This window comes from Spinacia oleracea, chromosome 1 (genome assembly GCF_020520425.1).
Source record: "Spinacia oleracea cultivar Varoflay chromosome 1, BTI_SOV_V1, whole genome shotgun sequence".
Taxonomy (NCBI): domain Eukaryota; kingdom Viridiplantae; phylum Streptophyta; class Magnoliopsida; order Caryophyllales; family Amaranthaceae; genus Spinacia; species Spinacia oleracea.
The window spans coordinates 122,972,179-122,991,187 of NC_079487.1; the positions used below are offsets into that span (position 1 = coordinate 122,972,179).

Below are 19,009 nucleotides of genomic sequence, written 5' to 3' on the forward strand. Positions count from 1 at the left end.
TTCATATTTGCAAGCAAGCAAACTTTGACAAGTCTAAATGTAAAATCGTTCTAATCCCAAAATGTCACCATTCCTTTGTCCAAACATCTCTTTAGTCTTTATCAAACAAGGCGGAGATTCCGCATGGAACCTTATTATGAGGGGTTGATTTATGGCTGTATCTTAGTGTTCTCTGTGGCGATTAAAATGTGAGGGGAAAAACTACTACGTATATTGGTTGTTACTTTATTTTGATGGAAGGGAAAACCTTAATAAATTACAGAATAAGCTTCAGCAACTTCTGTGTGTTTCTACTTTCTACTTTCTACTTTCTACTGCTACTTTCTCCTTTTCCCTGTATAACTATTTTAACTTGTATGGTCAATAATGCCAGTCCTTTGAGTAAAAGACCCTCTTATTTTAGGTTCTCTCTTAAATTTATGGGCATAGTACCTCCCATTATAAGGGTAATTCCTACATCCCCAAATCTCCTTGTGAGGAAACTGCCTTCAATTTTTACACCAATCCCAACCCATATTATCAGAATCAGACTGATTCTGACAACTTCTGCTAAACTCCACATTTCTTCCGTACTCTCTCCCCACCCCTTTTGTTAGCTTTCTTGGAGTTTGGAATCTCAATTCTCTTGCCATTTCTAACTAAGCACATCTCTCTCCCTCTATTTCCATCTTTCTCTCTCCTCCCCTATCATCCACCATCATGAAGACTCATCCACACAATCACCACCATAATCAGAACCATCACCACCAACCTCAGAAGAGAAGCACTACTTCTATATTCTCCTGTGCTTTCTTCCGCCACTGTACTGATTCCCCTCTTAGTCCTACTACCCCTCGCTCTTCGCCGCCGCACTTTCCTCCCCCTCTGGCACTCCAACCTTCACTTCCGCCACCTCAAGTAACAACCAGACTTCTTTCTTCTGCATCTCATAATCCTGCACCAGCTCCATCACCACTACTGTCTCACCACCCAAGTACTAAACCTTCTGACTCTGAAACATCCTCCTCTTCTACTTCGCAGAGTTTTACGCAGTGGCGCTTTCCTCCTACCTTTCCTACTCCTCCAACGGACTCCTCTTCGACGGCGGTTCAGAAACAAGGGTTTCAATTTCCTGATCTATTAGAGCTCTTCCACATGGCGGAGCTCCATTTCGCCTCCGGGTCGGACTCGGACCGTATCGCCGCCCTCCAAATGCTGGAGCAATCCTTGGTTCCGAACCCGCCCTCGGATGCTATCCCTGAGAGCGGCGCTTCTGTGATTGTTCCGGCGGTGGTGGTGGCCGAGGTGCTCCAGCATATGAGCCAATCAGTCTCAGCAAAGTCAGCCACAAAGATTCTCCTTGCGCTCTGCCTGGCGGAGGGTAACCGACGTGTGGCAGTCGAGTGTGGAGCCCCATCTCGGGTGGTGGACGCATTGCCAGACCTTGAAGGGGCGGTGGTAGAGCGGGCATTGGCAGCGCTCGAGCTCATGTGCACGGTCCCCGAGGGAGCGGCCGAGGTGCGTGCCCACGCACTCGCGGTGCCAATGCTGGTGGCGACCATGGGAAGGATGGAGGGCCGAGGGAGGGAGTATGCAATTAGCGTTTTAACGGCAGTATACGGTAGTGGTGATGAGGATCACCAGTTATGGGAGGCGGCACCACCGGAAGAGGTGGCACGTGCGGTGGTGTTGGCCATGCAGCAGGGGGATTGTAGTGCTAGGGGGAAGAGGAAAGGTGCTCAGCTTCTTAAGGTTCTTCAAGAAAATGGAAAGGTGGACTTAACTCAGTAATTAATTACTGTTAATGATGCATGATCAATATAATATTATATGAATATATTATTAGATGGTTTGATAAATTATGAATTAAGCAAGCCCAGATTCATTCTGATGATTCCCTTTCCAGGAAGAATCTTCATCGAATTTCGGAAGTATTATACTCGTCCATGTTTTGATTCCTGGTTATAACAGTTTAATGTTGAATTTTCTGTTCATGATTATCTTTGTACAGTTAACTACGATCGAAAATATATAGATCAAATATGCTAGCTTTCTAGTGGGCTTTTGTTGTTCAAGATTGTGTCGCATTATCAATTATCTATCGATATTGATATATCGATGCTACACGACTACCATACTCCGTGTAAAACAAGGTTTTTTTTTAAGCTCGTGTATGACATCGAAGTTTCTTCTTGATTCTTGTATTACTTCTTTGTATGATATAAACTTAAATTGTTTTATACGTGTACGTCATTTAAGTACTTCATTGAATTTAAGCCCTATTCTTTACCTTGAACTTAAGTTGATGGAGCTGATCTCTGAAAATTTAGGGGAAATACAAAGTTCTGAAAAAAAAACACTAGGACTCAGTTATGGGGTTGTGAATTACTGCGTCGTACTCCGTAATTTAAGAATACGAGGGAACAATGGCGGAAAAATGGAGTGAAGTCACAATGAGAATTATTTTATAGAGCAATTGTTCATGGAGGGTTCTTTACATAAGAAAACAAAGAGGATGAATAGGGGATTTGCTTACGTCATAACTCACAAGTAGTTTTGAATTTTGATTACTAAGCATATTAATTATGATGTCTAATTGAAAGCTGATATTTGTAGCTTGTTACATTTTCCCCGTCCTTGAATCAACAGAAGTTGGTGGAGTTTGTAAGGAATTTACTTTGTGATTTAGAGGTTCCAGAGTTGAGATTCATCAGCTGCGACATGTTTGGGAGTGACTCATCGCGTTAATCCGTCAGGTGTTGTTGGTTCAGTAGAGTCCTAAAATTTCACGTTTTTGCATTGTATTATATGAAGTATAGGAAATTGATGGTAAATAAACAATTAGAACAAATCATCTGGATGTTACGAATTACGATGTGAATCGATTGTCGCGTGGAGTTGGAGGAGAACCACCTTGTGACTTAGAGGTCACAGGGTCGAGCCCCATCAGCTGCGAAATGCTTAGGAGTGACTCATCGCGTTAACCCGTGCTAGGTGTTGTTGGTTCAGTAGGATCCTTCTTCTTAAATTTCACGTTTTTTCATTGTATTATACGAAGTATAGGAAATTGATGGTAAAAAAACAATTAGTAGAAATTATCTGGATGTTACGAATTACGATGTGAACGATTGTCGCGCTGTGGCTGAACCACGGTTCTAAAAGACAATTCTGCGCTACCCCGATGCAGCAGAACGTTTGTGGTTGTCCTCCAGGGTTAACATGACGCCACCAACGATTGAGTGCACTTATAAGGCTCGGTTGGAGACCAGAACATTTGCCCAAAACAGAAGAGAGAATTTGAGAGAGAACGAGTTTACAGTTTCTGTGAATGCATGTGTTTATGAAAAACGAAAGTGAAAAATATCTATTGAGAGTTTCAGGAACTGCAACAACCATAAAACGACTAGAAATAAACATAGAAGTAATGGAGCAGTTAATTAAGTGACCAAAAAGAATATACGGGTCCACAAAACCCACCCCACACCCGTGCATTCCACAGATCACGTTCCGGCCAACTGGCGCGTGTGTTTATGTGTCCACCCATACCATTCTCACACTTTATAAACAAGTATTAGACTCTAGCCCCCAAATATAAACAAGTAAGAAAGTTTGCATTTTATCAATGTGAGATTTTTCCCCTCTTTTTTTTTGCACTTTCAAAAGAGCTTCAAACAACCGATTAGTAAATCAGTTAGATGATTTTTTGGCACACTATTTATAAGATCACAAAATTTGTGTTATAGTCATATGAAGTGTGCCAAAATTAATTAAGTCTGTGTGTTAAAATTACTTTCTTATCACATGACACCTACACAAAAATGTCTAATAATGTCGTTCAAAATATTTTGAATTTATCCATGAGAAAATTAATATGATCTCGTGTAAGGATGACACGTACATATCGAGAAATGATATATACAGAGTAATAATGAACAAAGTAACAACGTATACAATGATAAAAGGTCACAAAAATGAAATCACATGTGGTGGGGTTGAGTTAGATGAAAAAAGATTGTGTAGTGGAACAAGTATGGCGAGCATATGTCAGATTAAGGGGTGACATAAAGCCAAAACGATGAAAATAACAGTTCAAAGGCCTACAAAATTTATAAGATTCCTTAAGGACACACATTTGGCCAACTTCTGAAAGCATAAGAGTAATGCTCTGCCCTACTTTTGTCCCACAATCTTCATGTCCTTTGTTCCTATAGGAACTTGGATTAAATGCCCACTTTTCTTTTTGGTAAATTTCTTAGAAATTACACAAACTTTTACAAAAATACTTGCATTTATTATTTTTGTTTCATGTGGAAAAGGGAGTTTGGCAATCTAAGATAGTAAGAGTTAGACACCTTTGGTGCATACTTTGATAGTCTTAATAATTTAGATGGTGGATAAGGGTGTATAATAAGATATAGAATAATGTGCATCCAAATAATACAAGTATTTTTGTAAAACAATATGACGTTATATTAAAAGAATATAATCGATTTATATTTTTTATTAATAGGTCTAACAAAAAAATATTTTTTTATCAATCTTACGAAGTAACGTTATGTTCTTTTACTTTTTCACTTATGATACTTGTGTAAATCACTATCCATATTTTAAGAATTGCATAAATATTGCATGCGTAGTGAGTACTCTGTAGGGTAATTACGTAAATACATTATTAATACATTGCAAATAAATGAATAATACATAAATGCATTATATCTAACTATTAGTTCACCTCTATCGATCCAATTTGTCCTCATGCATCAAAAATATTTTTATAAAGAATTAAGTTTGGCGGATTTTCAAAATCTTTATTAATTACTCCGTAATGATTTTAGTTCTTTGAATATATTAACGTGTTACTCCGTATAACTTCATACGTGTTTTATCTATGAAAAGGGAGAGAGAACAGTGCAGTTAACCTAGAAATCGCCACATAACCCATCAATCAATACGACACGTAAGCAACACCATTTTGAAGACACGTGACGGACACGGGACACATAATCATGAACACTTAGAAAACATGTGGCCAAGAATACATAATCAATTCTTCATTTAAAACATAATAAGTCACCTCAACATTTCATCTTTCCCTTTCCAATTTTAGTTTATCACCGTTTAGAACAATTTAATTAGAGCCATTGATTAATACATTGGCGGTTATGGTGAATCAAGAATGAGAAATGTTTCAGATGGTTATAATTCGCTGGTTAATAAATTTGACCATTTATTAAACCTACATGTTTACAATTTTTTATAGACCGATATTCCTCCCTGACTTATTTTGCTAAATTTGTTCATTTTGAAGAATTTGATTATTTTTCTATAGGTGGGTGGAAGTTAAAATTATGTTATGAACTTCTAATTCATGTCCACCCCATTGTTTTTTGGAAAAATATTTCTTCTAATGAGGTTGGTATTAGTTAAAGCTACCATTATATTCATTTTTTTAGCCCATTTAAATCAACAGTGCATCTTCTTTGCATCCTGTTGCCTGACTTGCCTCAAGCGTCATCATATTTCAAGTTCTTTTACAAACGACTTAAAAACCGACAAACATGGATGCATTTTTGTTTTGAAATCTGTATGACATCTACTACTACCACACCCCCAACTCTATAAGCATAATTTTGAGTTTTAAAAAAATGGTTTAGTTTTTGATATTTTCCAGAATTTTGACATATCACGTGTCGTTCTTGATCACAACTCTTAATTCTTAGGTCATTTTCTTTTTGGGTATTTTTCTTGATTGTGATGCAAAGGATAGGGTGCGAAACTTCATGTATACTTGGCAACTGAAACATAGTTTTTAATCCAACAAACAACAATAGTGAATTTCTTAGCATATTGAAGATTTGTTGATTTCTTTGGTTTAATTCAAAGAATACATATGCTTAACTTAGTTACTCCGTACTAGCATATTTCTCTTATTCTCATTTTTTTTAACCCCTTGGATAAAAAGATGTTCCGTATACTCTTAAACTAAGAATGTATTTGTGGTCTTGGGGAGCTCATAATATATTCCATAAAAATAATGCTTCAATATATCTTGGGAATTTTAGTATGTCTACGTATCAAAATTATTAGTGAAAGTTTTTAGTGAAGTATTATACATTTATACCTTTATCATTTTGGTATGTTAATTTACCATTTTTTTTAGTTGAATTTCCTAAAATATAGCCCGTGCATAGAACGGGCCAAAAGCTAGTTAATTAAATAATCCAGTCACAAATAATGGATAACGATTTTGTTCGGTTATGGTGTTATTATACAACCGATTTTACTTTATATTATAAGATTTTTTTTTTCCAAATGGGCTAAAAAACTTTGGTTATACCTTGCCGCCATAGAACGCAAATTGTACCATACATAAGCTAGAGTGGTTTTAGTTATTTTTTATTTTCTTTTTTGACGAGAAGTTGTAGTTGATTCCACTAGGGAATAACTATTAGTTGTACTACGTATGTCCTTAAGTTTAAGTGGATAAATTTTTCATTACTGGATTGGCTAACCTGTAAATATGTGATAGATGTTAGTTCAATAGGTTTTTTTTCTTTTACCTAATTAAAAAAAAAAATGTAACTCGTAAATATTTACGATGATAACGCAGTACGGAATACAGATTTCATATGGGTTTAGATTAATGACTACGTTGGTAAATTCCCCTGCAACAATAGAAGCATAGAACCAATAACTCAACAAGCAATAAACATGAGAAGAGTATATGACTATATGGCCTACAAAGACATAGATAAGTCATTCGAGGGTGATGTGGTAGACCCAACAATTACTGTACTATTTGGATCTAACTCATTAAAATGTTGTTTCAGGCCAATTCCCTCATTAATGATGGGCCCAAACAAGGAACTATATCATCTATATTCTATACTTATATTTTAAAATAGAAAATTTTGAATATCACGATGTCACGTGTTGCTCTTTTTAATATATTTTTTTAGTGCTTTAAGATTTATAAATCATCATGCAGTTTCCCCTCTTTACCTATCATTACCTCGATTTTTTCCTTCTTATGAAGTACTCCCTCCGTCCCGGAATACCCGCACCGGTTTGACTTTTTGCACTATTCATATAATTCACTTTGACCTATTTTATTTCTAGTATATGAAAACAAAAGTTAGCATATAATATATTATTGGCTTCATCTTAACATATATTTTTAAAATATTAATATTTCATAAGTTTTTATAATATGTACTTAAAGATATTGGTGGTCAAAGTTGTGCATTGACAATCGTATCGACTCGAACCGGTGCGAGTATTCTGGGACAGAGGGAGTATTTCGTAGATGTTACTCCGTATAAAAATATGTACTTTTCTCTACAATTAATTTTACTTATTTCACACTCCTAATCCAATTTCATGATCACACTCCAAATGCGTCTCTCATATGTTGCTAACTTGCTACAAAAGTAAATTGTATCGATCTTCTCCTATAATATCAAGACAACAATTTTAATTAAGAAATTTGTATATCTTACAAGCTAAAAACTAGCTATGAAGTTTGTGTGATTTATAACATCATGTATCTGTGCATTGCGTTAATTAGAGTAACATTAATGGTTGGCTAAATTATATTATAGCTTGGAATGTCACATCAACCTTTTAAGTTACACAATTTTAAGCTATTTGTTACTCTAATGGTTGGCTACTTGTCAATTGTTATTTTTATGCTTTTAAACAGATTGGTTTCTGCCACGTTTTTCAAGCTAATTAGCTCTACAAAGCTAATTTGCCTAACATAGCTAATTTATAAAATGTGCAACAATGATTTAAACTATCTCAGCATTTATAATATTTGCAAACAAATTTCAATAGAAAACTATTGGATCGGAGTTGCTCTTAGTTTTTGAGTTAGTTAAACCAAGTACTCTGTTAATTTTTATTTATTTTTTGTTTAAACCCACGTCATGTTGTAATAGATGGGCGGTTAAAAAACTCATAATATATTAGAGCATCAATTGTAAGATAACTCTTATTTACCCCCTCTTAGTCCCTTCTCTCATCCACATCACCACCATCTCTTAATAAGAGTTACCCATCAACAAACCCAAGAAATAGACTATTTCTTATTTACTATCTCTTAACTACCTTTTAACATATTTTTCCTTTTTAAAAATAAAATAAAAATCACAAATCAAACACAAACCTCCACCTCAACCCCACTCTTATTTCTAAGAGTTACCTCTTATTTAGAGGATGTCTCAATCAACCTCTAAATAAGAGGAGGCTAAGAGTTACCACATTTTATCTAAGAGTTAACTCTTAAGGAAAGAGAAAAGTTAAGAGGGGGCTAAGAGTTAGTTAGTATTGATGCTCTTACATATACTTCGTATTACATGCTATTTAAATTGCACCTACGATAATATTTAGTAACTGATTAATTAATTAAGTGTCTTTTAGTCTTTTACCCTTATTTATTTATAAGTTTTTCTAGTTTTAATATCTCTTGTGATTTTGGTAATTGAATATCTTTTCAATTGATTCCCTCCATGTTGTAATATGAAATATTTTGTGTTTAATTTGCTTTAATTTTTCTGATTTAAGTAAAGATAAAATATACAATTATTTTTGACGCTGCCTCAAATGTTTTCTCTTATAATACAGATATATATTATATTAAAGCAAGTTTGATAAATTTGTAAAAAAAAAAGATTTACCTCCTAAATACATAATTGCATTGAAAGTATGAGCAAATGTCTTATTGAATATTGAACAATAATTATTTATAGAAAAATGTGATTTCCAACACATACATTTAACTTATTATTTTATTATAGGCTCGGAAATTACATTAACTAGATTAGGTCTCGTGCATGCACGGATATTCGAAAATTATTATTTGACCATCTTTTTATGTAAAATATTTAACTGAAATATTTATCACTTAAAGCTAATTAATGTGTAATTAATAAATTCTAAACATACTCATTTAATAATCAATATGCATTTTTTCTCATACTACGTAATACTTTATATGTTTTATATTTTATATGTTTAATATAATAATTTGATAAAAATATTCGATATACTTAATACGTTTAGGCCCTGTTCTGTTCACTTTATTTCAGGAAAAATAAGTTCAGATAAGTTCAGATGAGTTCAGATAAGATAAGTTCAGGAAAAATAAGGGTTGGCCAAGTACAATTTATAACTAAAATAAGTTCTGATAAGTTCTAATAAGTTCAGATAAGTTCAGTTAAGTTCAGATAAGTTCAGATAAGATAAGTTTAGGAAAAATAAGTGGAAATCAGGTGAATAGAACGTAGCCTTATTATCTAAAATATTGAGTAAGTATATTTTATATTATTGATACAACGATTTGATTAAAATATTACCTAAATCGTCTAATATTGTCATATTCTATAATCCAATATTTTTCCCCATAAATAAACAACTTATACAAATAAAGTAGATAAGTTATTTTGGAGAGGAGATTTTGGCGGGAAAAATTTGCACTAGAAAGTGATCGACATGTGTCATTCCTGGTGTCTTTTTTAGTATAATGTAAATATGTAATGGATATATAATCCCTAATTTATTTTTGTATTTATTAATTTGAAATACCAAGCATTGCTAGCTTGGATATTACCTTATATATTCTCAGGCATATCCTCCCAATAAAAAAGGGTCTCTGGTTTTATTTTTATTTATTTTTATTTTTATTTTTATGTAAGGAAATGGAGTTGAGTATGGAGTATTCCTTCCGTCCATTTTTGTTATTTACGTATTCTGTTTTTGGTGTCCTATTTTAATCATATCTTACATTTGGAATATTTCTTTTCATATTATAACATAAAAGTTCCTAATATTATGTAAACAATCGTATCCAATTGTTATTTAAACAAATCAAATTATTGATAAAATGACTGAAGTATTCATGTCCAATTAAACACAGTACTCCCTATATGAAGTGACATACAAAATAAGTATGTACGTAGTATTATTTTTCAAAGTAGTAGAAAAGAAATTATTTTTGCGCGGACCTGATCCAAAATAATATTAGTGTGGACCCAAAATCAATAATTTTCTATCAATCTTTTACATACAAATAGACCTTAATTTATTGTTTATATAGTCTCATTAATATATCTCAATAAAGGTCCCTATGTAAGGTAGATATATTATGGTTTTAACTTTTCACTTTGTTTTATTTGATGGACTTGAAAATTTAGAAATAATTAATTTTTTAAACCATAAATATTAAATTAATTAATTAAATTTAGGGGAAAAAAATATACATATTTGGAGGCTCATTAGGGTGTGAGAATGTTCGCCTCGTTTAACAGGCGTATATGGACAAGAAATCAAGCCCGTAAAAGGGATTTTTGGTTTTTGCCATTTCAGGTCCGTTGGGCAAAAGAGGTAAGCTTAGACCCAACCTAAAAGACCTGTCAAACGGGTTAGTCGGATCGGGTTGTAAAAAGTTTATTTTTGAGTTTGAGTTATTTGGGCCGGTCACTTTCGTGTTCGGATTTTACAAATGTTTGTTTAAAACCCAAAGCTTTCGGGTTCGAGTCTATTCAATGGGTTGGGAGATTTTAAAACGCGTATCATTAATTTAGGTAATAAATATACAAAATATGGGCACAAATTAACAAATTTTCGTATACAACTTTACATTTATAATTAGTTAAATTCGATTATGACTCCATTCAGTGAAAAATAAATTCAGATAAGTTTATAAATCCCCTAGACGATCGCCTCAAAGTTCTCAAACGACATTTTTCCCTTTACAATGGTAGAAGAGAAAAACGAATGGCTCCACGATCACTGCTTCCGCCCCTTCCACCACCAAAACCACCACTCTCTGCCTGATATCGTTGTCGGAATTAAACACTCCTTCAAAGGAATGCCATTTTTACGACAGCTATCGAAATTTAATGGTTGTATTTTGTGTATCTGCAGGTCCCTGTCAGCACTACTGATCATATAGTTTTAGATTTTAGGAGCTTTTTCAACCACTGGATTTTTTTAAAAACAAGTTCCAAAGAATTTACATTTTACAAGTACATTAGGCATCTAACATTATCTTGGATCAAAAAACATTATCTTGGATCAAAATGTTCTACACAATTTAATTTTGTTGTGTTATTAGAGTTGGTAAACGGATTATCGAGCCCTGTTGATTCGTATTTGGTTGACTTATGTGTACCTTCTCCTCTAATCCCAAATGTAATTTAATAAATTACTGCCTCCCTATTTTTTAGGGGTTACAATTACTATTTGCGGCCGTATTTTATTATGAGTTACTCCCTCCGTTCCTTAATACTCGCACCGGTTTGACCGGTGCGGAGTTTAAGATATTTAAATTGACTTATTAATTTAATGGGTGTTAGTTGATAGTGGGTATTTTTTTTAATATAGTTAGTGGGAAATGGGTAAGAGGTGGAGAGTGGTGAGTGGGGGTGTGAATTTTTAAATGATTTTTTGTGGGGAATAGGGTGTAGGTGGGGTTAGTAAGTAAGTGTGACAAATAATATAATATTGATATAAATTTCCATTTATAGAAGCGGTGCAAGTATTAAGGGACGGCCCAAAAAGGAAAGCGGTGCGAGTATTAAGGGGCGGAGGAAGTACATGTTTATTTTTTGTAACTTTTGTATTCATTCAATCATTTCCCAATTCTTTATTATTTCCTACGTCCACTACCATCATACTCCATCCGTCCCTTAATACTCGACCCGGTTTGACCGGCACAGAGTTTAAGAGACTTGAATTGACTTATTTAGTTTAATAGGTAGTAGTTGATAGTGGGGTATTATTTTAATGTAGTTAGTGGAAAATGTGTAAAGATGTGGGGTTGGGGGAGAGTAGGAGTTGAATTTTTAATTATTTTTTGTATGGAGTAAGGGGTAAGGGGTAAGTGGGTTAGTAGGGGGAGTGAGAAATAATATAATTATATTGTTAGAATATTTCCATTTTTAGAAACACGTCAAGTATTAAGGGACGGCCCGATTAGGAAAACAGGTCAAGTTTTAAGGGACGGAGGGAGTAAACAAATAAACCATTGTTATTAAGCAACTTTTACACCATACTTCTTTTTGTTATACTTCGTATTTCTTTATTATTAACTATCCCACTTACTTTTGCCGGTCAATATTTAACCCTTAAAAAAATACGGAGGGAGAAACATGGTCCATTTATTAAACGGGTTTCTTGACCCGTTTATCAAACACACACATTAATTAATATAAATACATACTCAGTAGTAAGTAGTAACTTAATTAACCCACTTAACCAGCATATATTTGATATCTAAATGAAATTAATACAACAATCACAAAAGAAATCTTGCATACGGAGTATTTATATTTCGAAAAGTTATTTAAATTAATACAAGACGCACTAATTAGCATTAAAATGTCATGTCATGTTTGGATTTGAAATTTAACCCTAATCCATCTTGTTTAATTAAATAAATCTTGTCACGTCAATTTTGAATTATCTAATTAAACGACCGAGTTAAAATTCTCAATCTAAGCTCATTGGCCGGGTCAACTTTTTCCTCCCAAATCTTATACTTCTGTGGATTTAATTGAGTATACTTTATCCCATTTTGATCGATGATTGTTCAGAAAACTTATATTCCTTCGTTTTTATGAAGAAAGTCTCCTTTAATCGTACAACTAATACGTTTTAAGGTTAACAAACTTTTAAACATATACTCGAACCACTACAAGAATTTGTATCTTTAACGACAACCTAATTACGACGGGTCAAAAATCGCGTCGTAAAAGCCTTTTGCGACGGTGCTAACAACCAAACAATTACGGGAATAACCGTCGCAAAATGTCTTTTACGACGGATTAACGACGAGATTTCTATTAACGTCGGCCCCCTTTTATGACGGGTTCGCGACAGGAAATCCCGTCGTTAATCAACGAATATTGGTCTTTCGCGACGGGATTTCCCGTCGTTAATAGTACAATTTCTTATAGTGAACATACAATATACGTATTACATGTTCTCCATGAATATTTCTACTCCCTCTGTCCCTTAATACTCGCACCATTTTGACCTTTTGCACCATTCACATAATTCACTTTGACCCTATTTTATTCCTAGTATATGAAAATAAATGTTAGTATATAATATATTGTTGCCTTCATCTTAATATATATTTTCAAATTATTAATTTTTTACAAGTTTTTATAATATGTAGTTAAAGATATTGGTGATCAAAGTTGTGCATTGGCAAGCGTATCAAGTAGAAACGGTGCAAGTATTAAGGGACGGAGGGAGTATTATATAAGACAACTCTTGATGTGTATATTTGCGTGTATACAGATCTAGTGTTTGAATGGTCGGAGGGAAAGTCGAGTTAGGAGCGTGGGTAACCGTAGGTCAAAGACTTTTTCCCAAAAAAGAAAAGAAAAAAGACAAGTATTATTAAACCTTTCTCCTATCGTAACAGATTCCTTACACCAAAAGACAAAGCAATCAATGGAGAATCCTTATTTAAAGGATAAAATCCTTACTTTCTAATTTAAGCAAATAACATAAGTAATTAATTAATCCGTACCCTTTAAATAACATATAGATTTGGTCCCACAAATAATTCATAATATTATAAAATAAATAATAAATCATCCTTGACTCCTATAAATATATAAATTTCTCCTACATTATCATTTATCAAGATCAAAACCAGGTTCTTGAAAATGGGAAGAAAGATTATCTTAAACATTCCTTGTACTACTACCTTAATCACATTCATTTACTCCTTAACTATTTTATCTGTCTTCCCTCATAACCTCCATGCTAAACCGCCACCGAACCCGGTCCAATGTAATGGTAACTTATGCACCCTCAAGAATGGCTATGGTTTATGGGGAGATAGAACAGATTGCACCTCTCCCACCATAACTTATCCTACCACTGAACAAGAGCTTCGATTGGCTGTCGCGAATGCTAACAAAAATAAACTCAAGGTAACTTAATTAACATCTACAGTACGTAGTAATTATTTTGTTTTGGAATAATCATTCTAGTTAATTTTTGAAACTGAAGTAAAATTTTCTTGTTAATATTATAATTTTATTTAATTATTTGAATATGATTATTTCACCACTCCAAGCTAGCCATTTTCTATTTCACCTCATTTTTATTAATTTAAAATTGTTTAAATGAAATTCAGTTTTCTTAATTTGTTGCCATTTTTTTATGTAGACATCAAGAGGCCCTTCGTTACCGTTTTTTGTTTAGTTATGGAGCTTTAGTGAACGAGGAATTGAAGTATATTTCTATGTCAGATAGTATGTTTTTACAAAAATATACCAGCCAATAAAACGACAAAATGGGCTATAGACATACATTTAAGGAGAAAATCAATTTTTTTGAAAAATGACATTTGTTTTTGAAAAATTGCATCTGTTCTTTAAAAAATGACATATGTTCTAATGCTTGTCTTATCCCTATTTCGTCGTTTTGTGAGATGAGATATATTTGCTAAATACATCTCTGAGATGGGCATCTCCAGTGAACCATGATTTTGGATTTATTACCATTTAATTATTTATGACAGTTTGACTTTTCACGTGTATTTTATTTTTTATTTCTTTTAACAGGTTAAAGTGGTGACTAAATTTTCACACACTATACCAAAATTGGCATGTCCTAGCAGCAAATCAAATAAGACAATGCTTATAAGCACAGAAAAATATAATTCCGGTATCGAAATTGATGTTAAAAACAAGGTGGTAACAGTTGATGCAGGGGTGAGTCTAAGAGACTTGATGAACAAGGTGGAGGGTGCCGCGTTGAGCTTGGTCGCGGCACCCTACTGGGAAGGGGTGACCGTAGGCGGCCTTATAAGCACCGGGGCCCACGGGAGCTCGTGGTGGGGGAAGGGTGGAGCGGTTCATGACCACGTTGTTGGTATTAGCCTTGTGGTTCCTGGGAAGGAGTCCGAAGGGTATGCCAAGGTTCTTAGGTTATTAGAGGGTAATGACCCTCTTTTTAAGGGTGCTAAGCTGTCTTTGGGTGTTCTTGGTGTCATCTCTAAGGTATGTCAACTTCTTTCCACTTGTCTACGTTATTTTTTTTAAATTATTTTATTATGGAATAATTTAGAAAATACAAAGTACTCCGTAATCTTTATCGTAATTTAATTTATTGGTGGATTGGATAAATAGATATAATTGCTTTAATTTTATTGTTGTTGTCAAATAGACCTAGTGTGCTTTCATTTTTAGCTGTAGTTGATCATTTACCTTTTTACCACATTAAGACAAAAAAAAGTTGTCAACGAATAATTTACACATAGTACAAGCTCCGTACTACGCAGTACATTACATATTCATGGAGCAACAAATTAATTTTATCAGGTTTCCCTAAAAAAAATTATCAAAGTGTTTTCTCCAAATAAAATGTCCTTATTATTGTTGGGCTTAAAAATTAGAATCGATTTTCGTTTAAACCATTTATACCGACGACTTTTTTTGCGCCGGTCTGCATACCTAATAAAAAACGAAAATAATAAAGGTCGCAACATGCGACCTTTAAGCCGTGTCACAATGATGACGTGACATGCTTATGTGTCATGATTTAAATTGAAAATTAAAATATTTAACTTATATTTTTTATTATATATGTTATAAAAAAGGTAAGAAAATCTTAATCATCGTCCAATAAAAAAACACATCTTTTGACCCCACTTAATTTAAAGGTGAGAGTGCCAACTCATGATGTGTGGGGGGGAAGTACTCTATGATTGAGTAAGAGTAAAATAAACATGGTTTTTTTAAAAAATTTATTTATTAATTGTTTAATTGATGATAAATTAAATAGGTGAAGTTATCGTTGGAAGCAGCTTTCAAGAGAAGAATTACGTATGATTTTACAAAAGATGATGACATCGAAGATAAGTACATTAATCACGCCAAGAAATATGAATTTGGTGACATAACGTGGTATCCATCAAAGTACACATCAGTTTACAGATATGATGATAGAGTTGATTTCAATACTTCTGGAAATGGAATCAATGATTTTCTTGGATTTCAATCTCAATCTGTTTTAATCTCTCAAGCTACTCGATCACTCGGTAATAATCTATCTCCCTCCGGTAAAAAGAGAGGTTAGACTATCTCAAACTTCTAGTTTGAGTGTTAAGGGTTTGATTGAGAGAGGATTGAAAGACAGGTTTTTAGCCCAAATAGCTAATTTTGAAAAAGCTTAGAGCATCTTCAATGGTTGTAGATAGGGACTAGCTTGAAATTTATAAAAGTTTCAAACTAATAGCTAGACCATTGGAGTGAAAATAACAAATTAGCTTGGCCAAGCAAATTAGCTTAAACAAGCTCCCAAATTTACTTGACAACTAGCTCCTAAATTTGCCAAATAAATAATTGACAAGTGGAACAAGTATGACCAATTTAAATAATAAGCTATTTGCTAGCTATTGGAGCATAAATTAGTTAGACTATAAAATAGCTTGAAATCTTATGTGGCATAACAAGCTACGTAGTAATTGTCAAATTAGCTTAGCATTAGAGATGCTCTAATACAAGCTTTTTAGTGATAGAGGTTTTAGTGATGGTAAGAGAAAATGACTATTCAATCTTAATTCTTGTCCAATCCACTACCCTTTACCAAGATTACACATCACTACTAAATTATATGATATTATTATTTGTCAATTTACGCAATAAAATAGCTAACAACTAATACAACGACTATCAATTTTACCACACCAGCTAATCAAAGATGTTATACAAACAGCTAACAACTAACCACTAATTGTCAAACACGACTTGAGTTTAAATTTTGAATATAAGTGTTGTATGTCCTTCGTCATCACTATAATCTTTATTACTGACATGTTTTTCCCCCGTGTGTATATAATTTAATTTACATAGAGAAGTCATTTGAAAGTACCAAAGACGAGAATGGTAAATGCAGAATGGCAACAACATTTATTTCATACAAGAAACTAATAGCAAATGGATTAAAGAACAACAAATTACTCTTCACAAGCTATCCAGTTATAGGCACACAAGCCAACATACAAGCATCTGGTTCATGCTTATACTCTTCTCCTCTAAGACTAGACCTTACTTGTGCTTGGGACCCTACAATCAAAGGGCTATCCTTCTATGAATCCACCGCCATTTTCCCTGCTTCAAAATTTGGAGATTTTGTTAAAGATGTCAAGAAACTAAGGGACCTAATTAGTCCCCTTAAACTTTGTGGTATTGATATCTACAATGGCTTCTTAGTTCGTTTCATTAAGGGCTCAGATGCATATCTAGGACAACATGAGGATTCTGTTGTTGTTGATTTCAATTATTTTCGCGGTGATGATCCTAAACTTCCGAGATTAAATCAAGATGTGGTTGAAGAGATTGAGCAAATGGCATTCTTTAAGTATGGAGCTAAACCACATTGGGGTAAAAATAGGAACTTGGTGTTTTTAGGTGTGCATAAAAAGTACCCTAATTGGAGTAAGTTTATTGATGTAAAGAAGTTACTTGATCCTCAAGGTATGTTTTCGAGTGAATGGTCAGATGAAATATTGTATGGAGAAAACAGAGAAGATGGAGATGGATGTGCTTTGGAAGGGTTGTGTGTTTGTTCAGAGGATAGACATTGTAGTCCATCTAAAGGCTATTTTTGTAAGCCAGGTTTTTTGTATTCTCAGGCTAGAGTTTGTAGGTTTTTACAAGGTCAAGTTTCAAGTTCATTCTAAATTTAGAAATTCATACCAAATAATTTAGTTTTTGTGAAGATGTTTCAAGTAACAAAATTAAAGATGTCATTTATAAAGAATATTTAAGTGCTAAAATAAATCAAGTCTTGTTGTTTGATTAGGGTTTTAAACTTTCAATTGGTGTGGAACATTACACAATGGACCAAATAATTAATGCCCTGTTCTTTTTAGTTGAATTTCAGTATAATGCAGTAAAGTAAAATTAAACTCAAAAGAACAAGGCTTAACAATGATATAAATTGGTTCGACATCAACCGTACACTTGATCCATCCACGAGACTAGTTAGCGTTCACACTGGCTAGAATTTTAACTTAAAATTTAAAACTAAAATATTGACAAAAAGTATGCAATGTATATGCTCATCTACTCAAATCATATTTGTATATTGTATATGTGTTTCGAACATTGAATACAAATTAATGCTACTATGTTTGGAAACCACTGTTTTGAAACATATACAGAGTATAAAGTATTATCTCCGTTACTAAATGTTATTTACGCTTATTGTTTGCACGGTAATTAAGGAACTTTGATGAACACATAATTGTTGGGTAACAAATGGGCCGGGGAAATGAGTGGCTATAAATTGTCCAACAATGTAAGTTGATGAAAATTAATATTAAAATATTGTGGGTGCTTATGATGGATTTACACGATAAAATATTGCAAGTTGTATGTTTTAGTGGGCCAAATGAGGGTATAAATGTAAAATTTATATGCTAAAAATAGAAGGAAATAGAGTGTAAAGAACTTTTAGGAACATACTAAAATGGAAAGTGTAAACTTTCAGAGGTAGTATATGTTTTGGGTTGACTAACAATTAATGTACAACTTAATATGTATTGGTTCGTTATGTTTTTGGGTTGCCGAATCGATGTTCAATTTTTTCCACCATCTTACTAAATCCTTATCAATGTGTATATCATAAAGGGTTTAAAATTATAATTTACTCAAACTCACTCATTGTTTATGTTCTTTGGCGTAAGAATGATGGAGAGAGCAAATGATGTAGGCGAGATCTGATTATATTGGTGGGTACCACCTGTTGAAGAGGTTCTTTTACAAGTACTCCGTAATAAAGTTGACCATGAACAAAATTAAGGAAACTATTGAATACCTAAAATTAAAAAGGTTAATGTTGGATTGGGATTTAAATTGACCTATTAGCTACCTTACCAGACTACATTTTAAAACTATTAAATTAGGTTTTCTCTATTTCTAGTCCTATATTAACAGCTGTCTTACTTGATACATGGTCCCAAATTAATTAATTAATATTTTTTTGAAACTACATTAAA

The 19,009-nt window shown here is 33.3% G+C and overlaps 2 protein-coding genes across 2 annotated transcripts; both read left to right on the forward strand.

Annotated features, from left to right (window-relative positions):
• The first annotated feature begins 169 nt into the window (after nucleotides 1-169).
• On the forward strand, nucleotides 170-2,175 carry LOC110775247 (U-box domain-containing protein 26). The gene has a single exon (XM_021979856.2). The coding sequence runs from the start codon at nucleotides 700-702 to the stop codon at nucleotides 1,768-1,770; it is 1,071 nt and encodes a 356-aa protein (XP_021835548.2). The 5' UTR covers nucleotides 170-699; the 3' UTR covers nucleotides 1,771-2,175.
• Nucleotides 2,176-13,641: 11,466 nt separating this feature from the next.
• Nucleotides 13,642-17,769, forward strand: LOC110775241 (L-gulonolactone oxidase 3). Its single transcript, XM_021979852.2, has 4 exons — nucleotides 13,642-13,931; nucleotides 14,568-15,005; nucleotides 15,790-16,045; nucleotides 16,860-17,769. Exons 1-4 carry the CDS (start codon nucleotides 13,662-13,664, stop codon nucleotides 17,687-17,689), a joined length of 1,794 nt encoding a protein of 597 aa, XP_021835544.2. The 5' UTR covers nucleotides 13,642-13,661; the 3' UTR covers nucleotides 17,690-17,769.
• The last annotated feature ends 1,240 nt before the right edge of the window (nucleotides 17,770-19,009 follow it).

What these genes read in the sequence shown, in the direction of transcription:
- LOC110775247 (XM_021979856.2), top strand. Translation starts at nt 700, where the DNA reads ATGAAGACTCATCCACACAATCACCACCATAATCAGAACCATCACCAC.
- LOC110775241 (XM_021979852.2), top strand. Translation starts at nt 13,662, where the DNA reads ATGGGAAGAAAGATTATCTTAAACATTCCTTGTACTACTACCTTAATC. An exon ending in CTAACAAAAATAAACTCAAG is followed by an intron (nt 13,932 to 14,567) that starts GTAACTTAATTA and finishes TTCTTTTAACAG; the next exon opens with GTTAAAGTGGTGACTAAATT. An exon ending in TTCTTGGTGTCATCTCTAAG is followed by an intron (nt 15,006 to 15,789) that starts GTATGTCAACTT and finishes TAAATTAAATAG; the next exon opens with GTGAAGTTATCGTTGGAAGC.